At 47.0% G+C, this 12,683-nt stretch overlaps 1 protein-coding gene across 7 annotated transcripts in view; it reads right to left on the reverse strand.

Annotated features, from left to right (window-relative positions):
- Window positions 1-6,694: 6,694 nt before the first annotated feature.
- Window positions 6,695-12,683, reverse strand: part of jag2b (jagged canonical Notch ligand 2b) — a 229,531-nt gene continuing 223,542 nt past the window's right edge. For 5 of the 7 annotated variants that reach the window (XM_069915743.1, XM_069915746.1, XM_069915742.1 and 2 more), the window contains 2 exons: window positions 9,677-10,108; window positions 6,695-7,286 (listed from right to left, as the gene is read on the reverse strand). In XM_069915743.1, coding sequence (XP_069771844.1) covers window positions 7,132-7,286; window positions 9,677-10,108 — 587 coding nt within the window. In that variant the 3' untranslated portion in view covers window positions 6,695-7,131. Of the gene's footprint in view, window positions 7,287-8,913; window positions 10,109-12,683 lie in introns of those variants that run through there. The other 2 variants (XM_069915747.1, XM_069915745.1) reach the window with 1 other exon arrangement.

Consider the following 12,683-nt stretch of genomic DNA (forward strand, 5'->3'; position numbering starts at 1 on the left):
GTTGTGGGAACCTGGAATGCCTTGCTGGGGGTGGTGGTGGAAGCTGAAACATTAGGGGCATTATAGAGGTTCTTAGACAGGCACATGGATGGAAGAAAAATAGAGGGTTACAGGGTTGGATGGGTTGAGTTTTATTTTGGTAGGTATCTATGGAACAGGACTACATCGTGGACTGAAGGGCCTGTACTTTCCTGTCGTTTTCTATGGCTGTGGGAGGAGTGATGGGTGAACCGGAGAGGGCTGCTGCTATGTATCCCGAAGAGAGGACAAATGGCCTGGTTCACCCCGACTGTGGCCTCTGGTGTGTCAACTCTGCCCATAAATACTAGACTCCCTGGCTTGTGGATTGAGCTCGTCCCCTCGCATTCCATAAGCTCTTGATCAGATCTGCAACTCTGCAGGACGACGTGTCTCCCGGTAAACTTGCCCCACACACTGCCGCGAAATAACTCCCAAGAGAGAGGAGGAACAGGGAACCACAGAGATGATTGACAAGGCAGGCAGAGGTAGTTTACAGGATCCACTGTTATCTGGATGGGCCACAAAGCAAAATGTAACCAAAGGCAGTTGATAACATCGGAGCCAGACATTTAATCTCTGCTGAAGAATGCACCCTGAGGCTGCAAAACGCCAGTCACGCAACTACCTTCAGCGCATCAACAAATTTGGAAACAAATGGCAGCGGGGGCGTTTTTAACAGAACTGCTGCTGGACCTGGCAGGGATTTGAATGAAACCTCTCCAAATACTGCCGTTGTCTCCAAAGATTCTCTCCAAAGACAATCTACCGAAGCTGGGGTTGAGAAGTGGCGAGTGAAATATAATGTCATAAAGTGTATGGTCGCGCACTTTGGTAGAAGAAATAAATGGGCAGGTCATTTTCTAAATGGGGAGAACATTAAAAATACCCAGATGCAAAGGGACCTGGTGGTCTTTGAAGGGAAACTTGCAGGTTGAGCTGGTGGTGAAGGAGGCAAATGCGATGATGGCATCATTTCAAGAGGAATAGAATATAAGAGCAGGGATGTGATGTTGAGGCTTTTTCAGATACTAGTGAGACCTCACGGGGAGGATTGTGGGCAGTTTTGTGCTCCTCATTGAAGAAAGGATGTGCTGATGTTGGAGAGGGTTCAGAGGAGGTTCACGAGGATGATTCCAGGAATGAAAGGGTTATTATGTGAAGAGCTTTTGATGACTTTTGGCCTGTTGGAATTTAGGAGAATTGATGGCAGGGGGAACTCATTGAAACATTTTGAATGTTGAAAGGTGTGGACAGAGTAGATGTAGAAAGGTTACTCCCCCTGTTGGGAGAGTCGAGGAGAAGAGGGCACAACTTTAGGATTGAAGGGCATCCGTTTAGAACAGAGATGTGGGGCTGAGTGAGGAAATGGATCAGCTCATGATTGAATGTTGGGGCAGACTTAATGGGTTGAATGGGCTATTTCCGCTCAAATCTCTTATAGTCAAGAAAGTTTGCAGATGCTGGGGGTCAAGCGCAATCCACAAACGTGCTGGAGAAACTTCCCCGTCCTCCTCCTTCCCACTCATTTCTGCATCCCGAATGATCCAGAATTCATCCAGCTCCAGCTCCAATTCCCTGACACAATCTGTAAGGGGCTGCAGTTGGATGCACCTCACAGATGAAGTTGTCCAGGATACTCTAGGCTTCCCTGACAACCCGCATTCTGTACGAGGAGCATGTCCCTGCCTTGCTGCCATTCCCACTGTCTATTAGAACCATAGAACACTACAGCACAGAAAACAGACCAATCATCCTTTCTAGTCTGCGCCAAAAACATCATACTGCTAGTCACAGTGACCTGCACCCATTCCATAACCCTCCATTCCTCTCCCATCCATGTATCAATCCAAATTATTCTTAAAACCTAAGTGTGGACCTATATTTACCATGTCAGATGGCAGCTCGTTCCACAATCCCACCACTTTGAGTGAAGAAGTTCCCCTAATGTAATATAGACATATAACAATTACAGCACCGAAACAGGCCAGTTCAGCCCTTCTAGCCCATGCTGAACACCTTCTCCCATCTAGTCTCATTGACCCACACCTGGCCCATAACTCTCCACATCTCTCTTGTCCATATACCTATCCAACTTTTCCTTAATTAAAATCAAGACCACATCTACCACTTTGGCCAGAAGCTCATTCCACACTCCCACCATCCTCTGCGTGAAGAAGTTCCCCCTCATGTTTCCCCTAAACTTTTCTCCCTTCAATCTCCCCCACTCTCAGTGGAGAAAGCCTGCCCACATTGACTCTCTCTGTTCCCCTTATAATTTTTAACATCTCTATCAAATCACCCCTCTATCTTCTACGCTCCAGGGAATAAAGTTCCAGCCTGTTCAACTTTCCCTGTAACTCAAACCCCGGCAACATTCTCGTAAACCTCCTCTGCTCTCTCTATACTGTTTATATCCTTCCTGTAATTCAGTGACCAAAACTGCACACAGTATTCCAAATTTGGCCTCACCAATGCCTTGTACAACTTCAACATGACATCCCAACTCCTGTACTCAATACTCTGATTTACGAAGGCCAGTTAGGGGGGTTTGTAATACACCCCCATTAGTGTTTTCATGCCTTTCCCGTTCCTCACTTCCACCCAAATCGCCTCACTGGATGAGCCCTCCACTTTATCCTGCCATAGCCCCACTGTGATATTCTCTCTAACCAGCAACGCGACTCCTCCACCTTTTATCCCCCCCCCCCGTTCTATCACCCCTAAAACAACAGAATCCTGGAACATTTCGCTGCCAATCAAGCCCCTCCTGCAACCAAGTTTCACTGATGGCCACTATATCATATTTCCATGTGTCAGTCCCTGCTCTGAGCTCATCCCCCTTTCTCATCGAGCTCCTTCCATTGAAATATATGCACTTGAGAGAATGTCCCCACATTCACTCCTTTGATCACCGTCTACTTTTACCACCCCCCCCCCTTCATTAACATTAACATTCTGCTTCCTCTCCCTCCAGTTCAGGTGCAGCCCGTCCTTTTTGTACATTTCAGACCTTCCCCAGAAGAGATCCCAATGATCCAGCAATCTGGACCCCTTTTCCCTGGGCCCAACTCTTCAGCCACACATTTATCTTCCACAACTCCCTGTTCCTACCCTCACTGACATGTGGCACAGGCAACAATCCCGAGATCACTACCCCCAAGGTCCTACTTTTTAACTTCTTTCCTAACTCCATATATTCTTTCTTCAGGACCTCTTCCCCACTTCAATCTAAGTCATTGGTCCCCACGTGGACCACTGCACCCGGCTGCTCCCCCTCCCCCTCCAGAATACTATGAACTCGATCAGAGACATCCCTGACCCTGGCACCTGGGAGGCAACATGCCAACTGGGAGCCCCGATCACGTCCAGCAAACCTCCCCCCCCTTAAAGCCACGTCCTCTTGTATTTCTCTCTCCTAATCTCAGTGGAAAGAGCCTCCTCACATTTACTCTGTCAACACCTCTCAGAATTTTGTAAGCCTCTATCAAATCTCTCCTTATTCTTCTTTGTTCCAAGGAATAAAGTCCTAACCTATTTAATCTTTCCCTATAACTCAACTCCTGAAGACTCGGCAACATTTTTAGTAAATCTTCTCTGCACTCTTTCAATCTTACTGATATCCTTCCTGTAGTCTGGTGACCAGAAAACTACACAGAATACTCCAAATATGGCTTTACCAAAGTCTTATACAACTTCACCATAACATCCCAACTCCTTTACTCAATACTTTGATTTATAACATAACATAACAATTTACAGCACAGAAACAGGCCATTAGGCCCTTCTAGTCCGCACCGAACCAAACACCCCTCTCTAGTCCCACCTCCCTGCACAATGCCCATAACCCTCCATCTTCTTCTCATCCATAGACCTGTCCAACCTTTTCTTAAATAATATGAAGGCCAAGAAGCCAAAAGCTTTCTTCACAACCCTGTTTACAGGTGACACCACTTTCAGGGAATTCTGTACATGATTTCCCAGAACTCTCTGTTCCTTCACACTCCTCAGTACCTTTATATTTACTGTGGATGTCCTACCTTGGTTTATCCTTCCAAAATGCAACACTTTTCTGCATCAAATTCCATCTGCCATTTTCGTCCCATTTTTACAGCTGATCCAGATCCCTCCGAAGCTTTGTAAATATTCTTTGCTGTCCACAACGCCTCCAATCTTAGGGTTATCTGCAAACTTGTTGATCCAATTTACCACATTATCCTCCAGATCATTGACATAGGCGACAAACAACAAGGGTCCCAGCACTGATCCCTGAAGCACTCCACTAATCACAGGCCTCCAGCCTGAGAAGCATCATCCACTACTATTCTCTGGCTTCTCCCATTCATCCAATTTCAAAACCAGTGTACAACCTCTCCATGGATACCCAACCAGATCTCCAATATCCCTTGAAAGCCAGGGTTCCCTACGCCTGGTAACTTTCCCTTTAATCCTGACAGGAACATGGCAAGTGCATTCTCAGAATTTCTCCTTTGAAGGCCTTCCACTTACTGAACACGTCCTTGCCAGAAAACAACTTATCCCAACCCACCCTTCCTAGATCCTTTCTCATTTCCACAAAATTGGCCTTCCTCCAATTTTGAATCTCAACTCGAGGACCAGGCCTATCCTTCTCCATAATTAACTTGAAACTAATGACATTATGGTCACTGAACCCAAAAAGTTCAGCTACACGTACATCTGTCACCTGACCTGTCTCGATCCCTAATAGGAGATCCAGTTCTGCGTCCTCTCTTGTTGGTACCTCTACATATTGATTTAGAAAACTCTCCTGAACACGTTTGAAAAACTCCAAGCCATCCAGCCCTTTCGCAGTATGGGAGGCCAGTCAATATGTGGAGTTAAAATCTCCGACTATCACAATGTTCTGTTTCTTACATCAATTAAGGAAGAAAGAGTTGGAAAAACCTCAGTTCTTGCACCTTCCCCTCAGTCTCTCGAAGCAAAGCTTCAAATTCCCACTCCTCCACTGGGCTGCTCCACTTGACTTGACTTTCCTTTTCTTAGCTATAGCTAATTGGCCAATTGAGTCATTTAAAATCAGCACCTCCCTCTCCCACTGCTTTCAGTCACTCCCCTCATATGTTTGGGTTCCTCCAACAGATGATGTTTAGCCTCAGACTCCAGTGACTGCCGTCTCCTGTGTCTCCACTGGGTAAGACTAGTGAAAATCTGCAACTATATGGCAGACACACACATAGAACCGTGGAGTCTGCGCCCCAAAAAGGGGCTTCACTTGGGGGGGCTCACCCATTATTTTCCCATTACACAGTCAGGTTACGGCAATTGATCTTGTGCTTGGCCACTCTGACCGGATCTGCTGAGCAGCAGTCATCAGTGGGGAGCGAATGTGATACAGTGGTGGTTTTGGAAACATGCCAAATTTGGACACGTCATCCTCCAAGAATAAATGAGAGGGAAGAGCTGTCGGATGTCCATGCTGTTGAAGGGCGGCACACAGCGCCAGAAATCCAGGTTTGAATCCAGCACTGTCTGTAAGGAGTTTGTACATTCTCCCTGTGTCTGGGTGGATTTCCTCCAGGTGCTCCAGTTGCCTCCCACCCTCCAAACCATAAGGGGGTTGTAGGTTAATTGAGGTATGTGGGTGGCATGGGCTCGTGGGCCAGTTACTATGCTGTATGTCTACATTAAAATTAAATAGTGGCGTTGCAGAGTAATGATTTCTTGACGGGGACAAAGGCAGAATCTGTTTGAAGACAGATGCTGGAATCTAGATCAAAGAAAGGATTTAGAACTCAGCCCATCCAACCTGTGGATTTGTGCAAGCACACAATGTTCAGGACCAAGAGGGAAGAGGTCAGTGGAGATTGAGACTAAGAGTGGTGCTTGGAACTAGAAGGGGAGGGTTAGGACTGGGGGAGGTGGGCTGGTGGAACTAGAAGGGGGAGGACGTTAATGGATGGGTCAAGTTGAAGAGGGAGAGGGTAATGGACCATCATGGGCCCAGTTCTCCTGAGGGAAGGCAAACCTTAGAAGAGGAAGGCACGACCAATTCAGGATGGTGTAGAGGGAATTCTACGTGTGATGGCACCATTCCCACTGCCCTGGTATCCATCAGATTTCTTCACTGAGGAGCCAATGTCAGCCAGTGACTAATGCAGTTGATCCCGGGTTAATACCTCAGGGTTGCAGAGTTAACTTAGCAGTTAGAGTAACGCTGTTACAGCGGCAATGACTGGGAGTGGGGTTTGAATCCAGCAATCTGTAAGGAGTTTGTACGCTCTCTCAGTATCTGTGGGATACCACCTAGTGCTCTGGATTCCTCCCACCCTTCAAAGGGTACGGGATTGTCGGTCAATTGGATGTTATTGGGCGGCATGCTTAGCGTAGCAGCTACCGTAACTGTTACTGCACCAGCAACTGGGAGCGGGGTTCGAATCCAGCGCTGTCTGTAAGGAGCTTGTACATTCTCTTCATGTCTGCATGGGGTATCTTTGGGTGCTCTGCTTTCCCCCCCCCCCACCCTTCAAAAATGTACCGGGGGTGTAGGTGAACTGGGTGTAATTGGGCGGCACAAGCTCATGGTCCGAAAGGGCTTGTTACCATGCTGTACATCTAAATTTAAAAGTTTAAATACAGCGAGGCAAGCGTAAAACCCCACCCCTTCCCAAGAAAAAAAGCCACAAGACACACTGAGAGACGTTAATATAAAACGTTTTAATAAATAGTGACTTTTTTTTTGAAAGTTATCTCTAAGAACATATCAAACAAAATGCAGTTAAACGGAGGACCTGTTCAGCAATGCAATGTCCTTATACAAAAAAATTACAACTTTATTCAGTCGCACATGAATTGCTCTTGCAATTTTGCTTCCTTTTTAAAAAAAAATCAGCCTGCTTTTTTTAAATTTTTTTCACCGTTTCTTTAAAGGAAATTACCTCTCCATCTCTCGTTAGGCAGCCAACGTCAATGTGCTTTAGAAGGAATAACCTCTTGTCCATAATTTAGAAAGGCTTCAGAGGATTTAGAAAAAGCTTGCCAATTAGATGTCCAGAAATAAAGCAAAAGCCTAGTTAGAGCTAATTTGTTCGAGAAAGATCTGGTTGTTTTAACGCAGAGAGTTTGCAATAAATTTTAGGTTTTTTTAAGAAAACAAGAAGGAGATTGCAGAATTTGGTTTCCTTGGAACTGTGCCCAAATATCCTGCAGACAGAGTACTCTTGTCTCGAATATAACACAAACTCCTCTGGAGTTAGGCCATTTTCTTTTATTTACAGTTTTTTTTTGCACTGGAACACAAAGCAAAAATTGTACATTTAAAAAAAATAGAAAAACAAATTGATCCCTTCATTTTTTTTTCTTTTGCTTAAAGCAGAAATATATATTTTTTTTACACAAAGTAGGCTTCTCCAGCAGAGGGGTGATCAACTGAGTGAAAGGCGAGGGGAGAAAGAGAGGGAATAAATTGCAGTACTCTACGTCTGAACACTCTTAACCCTGAATTAAACCTCCTTGATGTGGGTAATTGGGGTGGAAGCGAAGACACACAAAACGGGAAAAGCTGTTTTGGATGGGTTGGGCATGCTTCCCTATTCCACTGGTGACAAGTGGATAACCTCCCTAAATATCCAAAGACAGACCTGCCAGGGAAAAAACTCAACTGAACGCAGTGAAACAACTTCGACGAGGAGGGCAAACGGTTTCCCTGCTGCCTTACTCCCCCCCCCCCCCACCCATTACCACTCCACACTACCCCAAGAACAACATAAACAAAACCTCCTCTGCAGTTTTGACACTGGATTTTCTGGAGTCGCGGTTGGGGGTTGTAAGGAGGGCCGTCAGGGGTACAAGCACAGAACGAACGTGGTATTCGTGGATTCACTCCTCCTCCTTTTTAAATAGCGTTCTGGTCTTTAGCCAGATGTAGAGGTTGGTATTGGAAAGGCCAGGTAGGATGTGACTGTGAGAGAGAAATGCCCACCAAACTCCTTTTCAAACATAAATTAAGGAACGGCATCTAAACAAATGAATTAATATCTGTCTTAAGTTATTCAATCAAATATACACAGATTCCTTAAATATATACATATGTACAAAAGTTTTGATCATACTTACAATTGTTTATTTTGGGTCAGTATGGAAGGTACACAGTTCACCTTTAATATAATTATATGTATAAAAAAATTAAATCGCCAGTCTTTGACCAGTTGCTACAAGCCTCCAGCCTCTCATCAGTCTCACCCACCACTTTATCAAGAGTCATTCCCCTGCTGAGCCTTTATGGGATCTCAATGTGCGCTACGGACAGTCGCCGTTACGGTCACGCAACCCCAAGGTAAGTGGCTCCATCCATGCAGGTCCTCCCAGAGGGCTGACTGCCACAAGGCACGACGGTTTGTGGTGGTTTTGATGTGAAGGAAGATATTGCTCTCCCAGTTCACTTCCAGTTCTCCTTCAGATCATTCTCCCATCCCCCACCTCATCTTCCCCCTCACCCCCATCTGTCTATTCCCCCTCCACTCATCTCCCCATCACCCTCCCACCACCCTCTCCCACCCCTCTTCCCCCTCACATTCCCCTCCCCCTCATCTCCCACCCTCCATTTGTCACCCCCTCCCATCTACCCCTCATCTCCACACCCCCTCCCATTCCCATCTCTCCCCCTCTCACCCATCTCTCCCCATCTCCATCCCAATCACCCCTACACCCTCCCACCTCCATCCGATCTCCCCCTCACCCATCCCCAGCCCTACCTCCCCCTCACTTCCCCATCTCCCCCTCACATTCCCATCTCCCCATCCAGCCCCACCTCCCCCATTCCCTCACATTCCTGTCTCTCCCCCTCACCCATCTCCCTCTCATCCTATCACCGCTGTCTCTCCCCCCCCACCCCACCTCTTCTGTCTCTCCCCCCACCCTCACTGTTACTATTTTGGAACCAGCCTTCTTGGGTTAGACCCCAATGACATGTCCTGAGCCCCCAACCAGCTGCTCACCCACCCTCATTTCCTACTTGCCCACTCACACAAGGATCCCCTCTCGTGCTTTTCCCCAAACTCTGCCAAGCTGGCACTTTCCCAGGAGTAGGTGGGCAGCAACATCGGGGCGGCAATGTGCCCACTGACTCCAGGTGGGGGAGAAACTTGCTTCTACTATTGTACAAATTCTACAGCTCCTCCCCCATCTCTCCCCAAAACAAAACTAGGCCATAAAATCCAGAGAGCCAGCTGCCAATGAGGTCAATGCTCATGGAGTACCTGAGCCGAAGTACAAATGTACAAATACACCACAGCACGATAGGCCCAGGATCCCTTTGCAACCAGAAAGAGGATGCTTGCGGTAAGAGAAGGCAGGCTCGATTCCTCATTTCTCTGCTACGCCTCACCTCGTTCCTTCCTACGGGAGACATCACTATAGCAACTGGCAAAGAGATCTTGATACTGGACACTCACAAATAATTTATACAGGGTTTGAAGAGACACTGGTAAATAAATGCTCTATACTCACACCAAAAGACACTGATTCGGCATAAAGACGTCAATAGATGGTTTCAGTCTGAGCACAAGGAGGCAACATGAAATGGATCTTAATTTCCCCTCCCTTTCTATCTCCCTCTCTCCTTGTTTAAGAAAAGCAACTGTGGGCACAAAGCCCTCTCCTCATACAGAGAGCTCCTTACCTCCTTCATGGCTTGCGGCGTTCACATTTTTCAGACACCGGTTATCCATTTTGCCTGTCCGATGTGGCTGCTTCAATGGACTCAACTGTGAGGAGTTAACGTCGCCTTTCGCAGGCAAGAATGTGATTGTACATCTTTGGGAGGGGTACTTGTCCCCAGCCAACTCCTCCGCCTCCTCGTCTGCCATTAGAGTCCGACGGTGAGGAGCCGACAAGTTCTTGCATTCGTACTGAATGTCCTTGATGCTGCACGGTTTGTCAATAGGGTTCCTGATGGGCTTCAGGGGCTCCCACTGATTGTTCACGGTCTCCTCCATGGGCGGGCGGCCTCGCTCCCTCTCTTTCCGACGCTTCCTCGTCCACCACACGCAGATGATGATGCAGATCAGCCAGACCGTCCCGAAGACCACACTCAGCACTGGCACCAAGTACGCTGGAGGGGGAGGGAAGAAGAGGGGAGGGTAGGAGGGTGAGAGGAAGAGGAGGGGAGGATGAGGAGAGAAGAGGGGAGAGGAGGGAAGGGGAGGAGAGGAGGGAAGGTGAGGGGAGAGGAAGGAAGGGGAGACATGAGAAAATGGGATAGTAGAGAAGGGAAGGGGGAGAGACATCTTTTAAAGTGACTGCCATTGGTTTCAGATCCCTGAACCTCCCCATGGGTCACTAATCAGGGACTGTTTGCACTTATTATAAATTACTATTTTGCCCTGAGATTACTGAGAGAATATTTATCATCCCTTTTAATTTAATTCGCTTACTAAAAGATAGTGCAATATACAGACATGCTGGAAAAACACAGCACGAAGCATCCATAGGAAGAAAAGGGTAACCAACATTTCGGGCCTGAACCCTTCATTAGATAGAAGCCTGCCTGTGTCCCCACTTTCGAGGAACTGTGCCCCTGTACCCCCAGGTCTCTCTGTTGTTCAACACTTTCCCAGGACCTGCCATTCACTGGGCAACGCCCCGACCTGGTTTAGTGTCCAAAATGCATCCCTGTGCACTTGTCCGAGTTAAATTCCATCTGCCATTCCTTGACCCTTTTCCTCAGGTGATTTACATCCTGTTGTAATCTTAGCCAGCCTTCACAACTGTCAACTATGCCATTAATCTTGGCGTCATCCACAAATTCATTCATTAGGTCACCCCTATTAAGTCGTTAATAGGACTGCAGCACTGATCCCTGCAGCACACCACTTGGTCACAGGCCTCCCATCTGAGTAATGGGCTCCTTCACCACCTCCCTCTGTTTCCTACCACCAAGCCGACTTTGCTAAATCACCTTGCACCTTGTGCATTCTAAGCCAGCCAAGCTAAAGTCCGTGGAAACAACCTGCCCTTGAAAATCTCCCTAGTCAGCTTGTTGAAAAGATCAGTCAAGTTCATGACACACAGGTTCCCACACACAAAGCCATGCAGACTGTCCCTAACAGTCCTTGCCTTTCCAAATGCAAATGAATTCCCTCTTCCATGAACCTCCCCAGCTTTGATCCCCACGTGAGGGGGCAGAGCCGAGGTTCGCATCACTTTCAGAGATGTGGCACGGTTAGCGTAGTCATTAACGCAACGCTGTTAGAGCGCCGGTGATCGGGGTTCAAATCCTTCATTGCCAATAAGGAGTTTCCCCTGTGTCTGCGTAGGTTTTCCCTGGGGGCTTTGGCTTCCTCCCACCCTTCAAATCATACTGAGGGTTGTAGATTAGTTGCGTGTAATTGGACAGCACGGGCTCGTGGGCTGAAATGGTCTGTTACTGTGCTGTATGTCTAATTTTTTTTAAAAATTAAATATAATTTTTTTAAATTGCTACTGCTTGAAGTAGCCGCGCTGGCATCAGCTCCAATCTTGTCCTCTGATCTGAATCTTCAGATGAAGAGGACCTGAGGGGTTCGCTTGAGTTTGACAGCCCATGGCCAGGCAACATCCACAAGCAACAGGCTTGATCACAGCAGCAAGGACTTCAGGGTGACCACTCTCCACTACGCATCCAAGGTTCCGCCGAGCTGCGACGGGAGAACACAACGTTCCTTAGCGTGCATATGACGGGCAACCCACCATACCACCTCATTAGTCAGGAAGGCACAGCAGCAGAGGTTGAGGAGGGCATGGCTACCATCTCCCATCTCTACAGCATTTTACTGAGTGCGTCCTGTCTGGCTGCATCATAATGTGGCACAAGAACTGCAAAGCCAATACATGGAATCATCAAAATGGTTGAGAAGATCTCTTTCCTGGACTGATGGCATTAACTTAAATAGGGCACACAGAAGTAGAGGACCATTTCCATCCAACACACAGTATCTTTGGCCTTCTACCATCAAGGAGGAGGTACGGAAGCATCAAAATCAAGCTGGGAAATAGCTTCTTCCCGCAGGCTGGGAGATTGATCAATGGTATCCGTAACTGAGTAAATCATCCCCAATTCAGTAAAACCTGTGGTATCTGGCACCTACGGGGATGGTTAGATGCCGGATTAAGTGTGTTTTCTGGTTGCTTGAGACGGACTCTGACGATGCCTATCCCAAAACTTATCTGCTGATTTCTGCTCACCAGACAAATCTAATAAAGGGAGACCACGAAGCCAGCCGTCAGTAATAGAACACTCTGCTTCAATATTCAAATATTCATCTTCTCGTGGAACTCCGTTCCTTTTTTCCTGCAACATCACCATTCGACCTTTTCAAACTAAACCATTCAAAATGAGCCTGATCGAGCAAGTCAGGAGGTATGGTGGGGACTGGTTGCAGCTGTCGCTTTGTGTGTCAATGGTGGAATGGCAAATCAATGGCTTTTAAACTTGAGCATTTTTAATGATAATCTATTTTATTTTTTATTTATTTTCCTCAGTTTTTTTAATGCTGGTTGCTTGAATTCCAGATTCCAGGGGCTTTACTGTGTACTGTTGTATAGGACGACCCCGGAATTTCCACCAAAAATGTTGGTTTTGAGCGATGCCCTTTGTAGACTACGACCCCAAATCTAGCACTCACTGCTGCCCAGTGGATGCCATTAAA

This window comes from Narcine bancroftii, chromosome 2 (genome assembly GCF_036971445.1).
Source record: "Narcine bancroftii isolate sNarBan1 chromosome 2, sNarBan1.hap1, whole genome shotgun sequence".
In the NCBI taxonomy this organism is placed as follows: Eukaryota; Metazoa; Chordata; class Chondrichthyes; order Torpediniformes; family Narcinidae; genus Narcine; species Narcine bancroftii.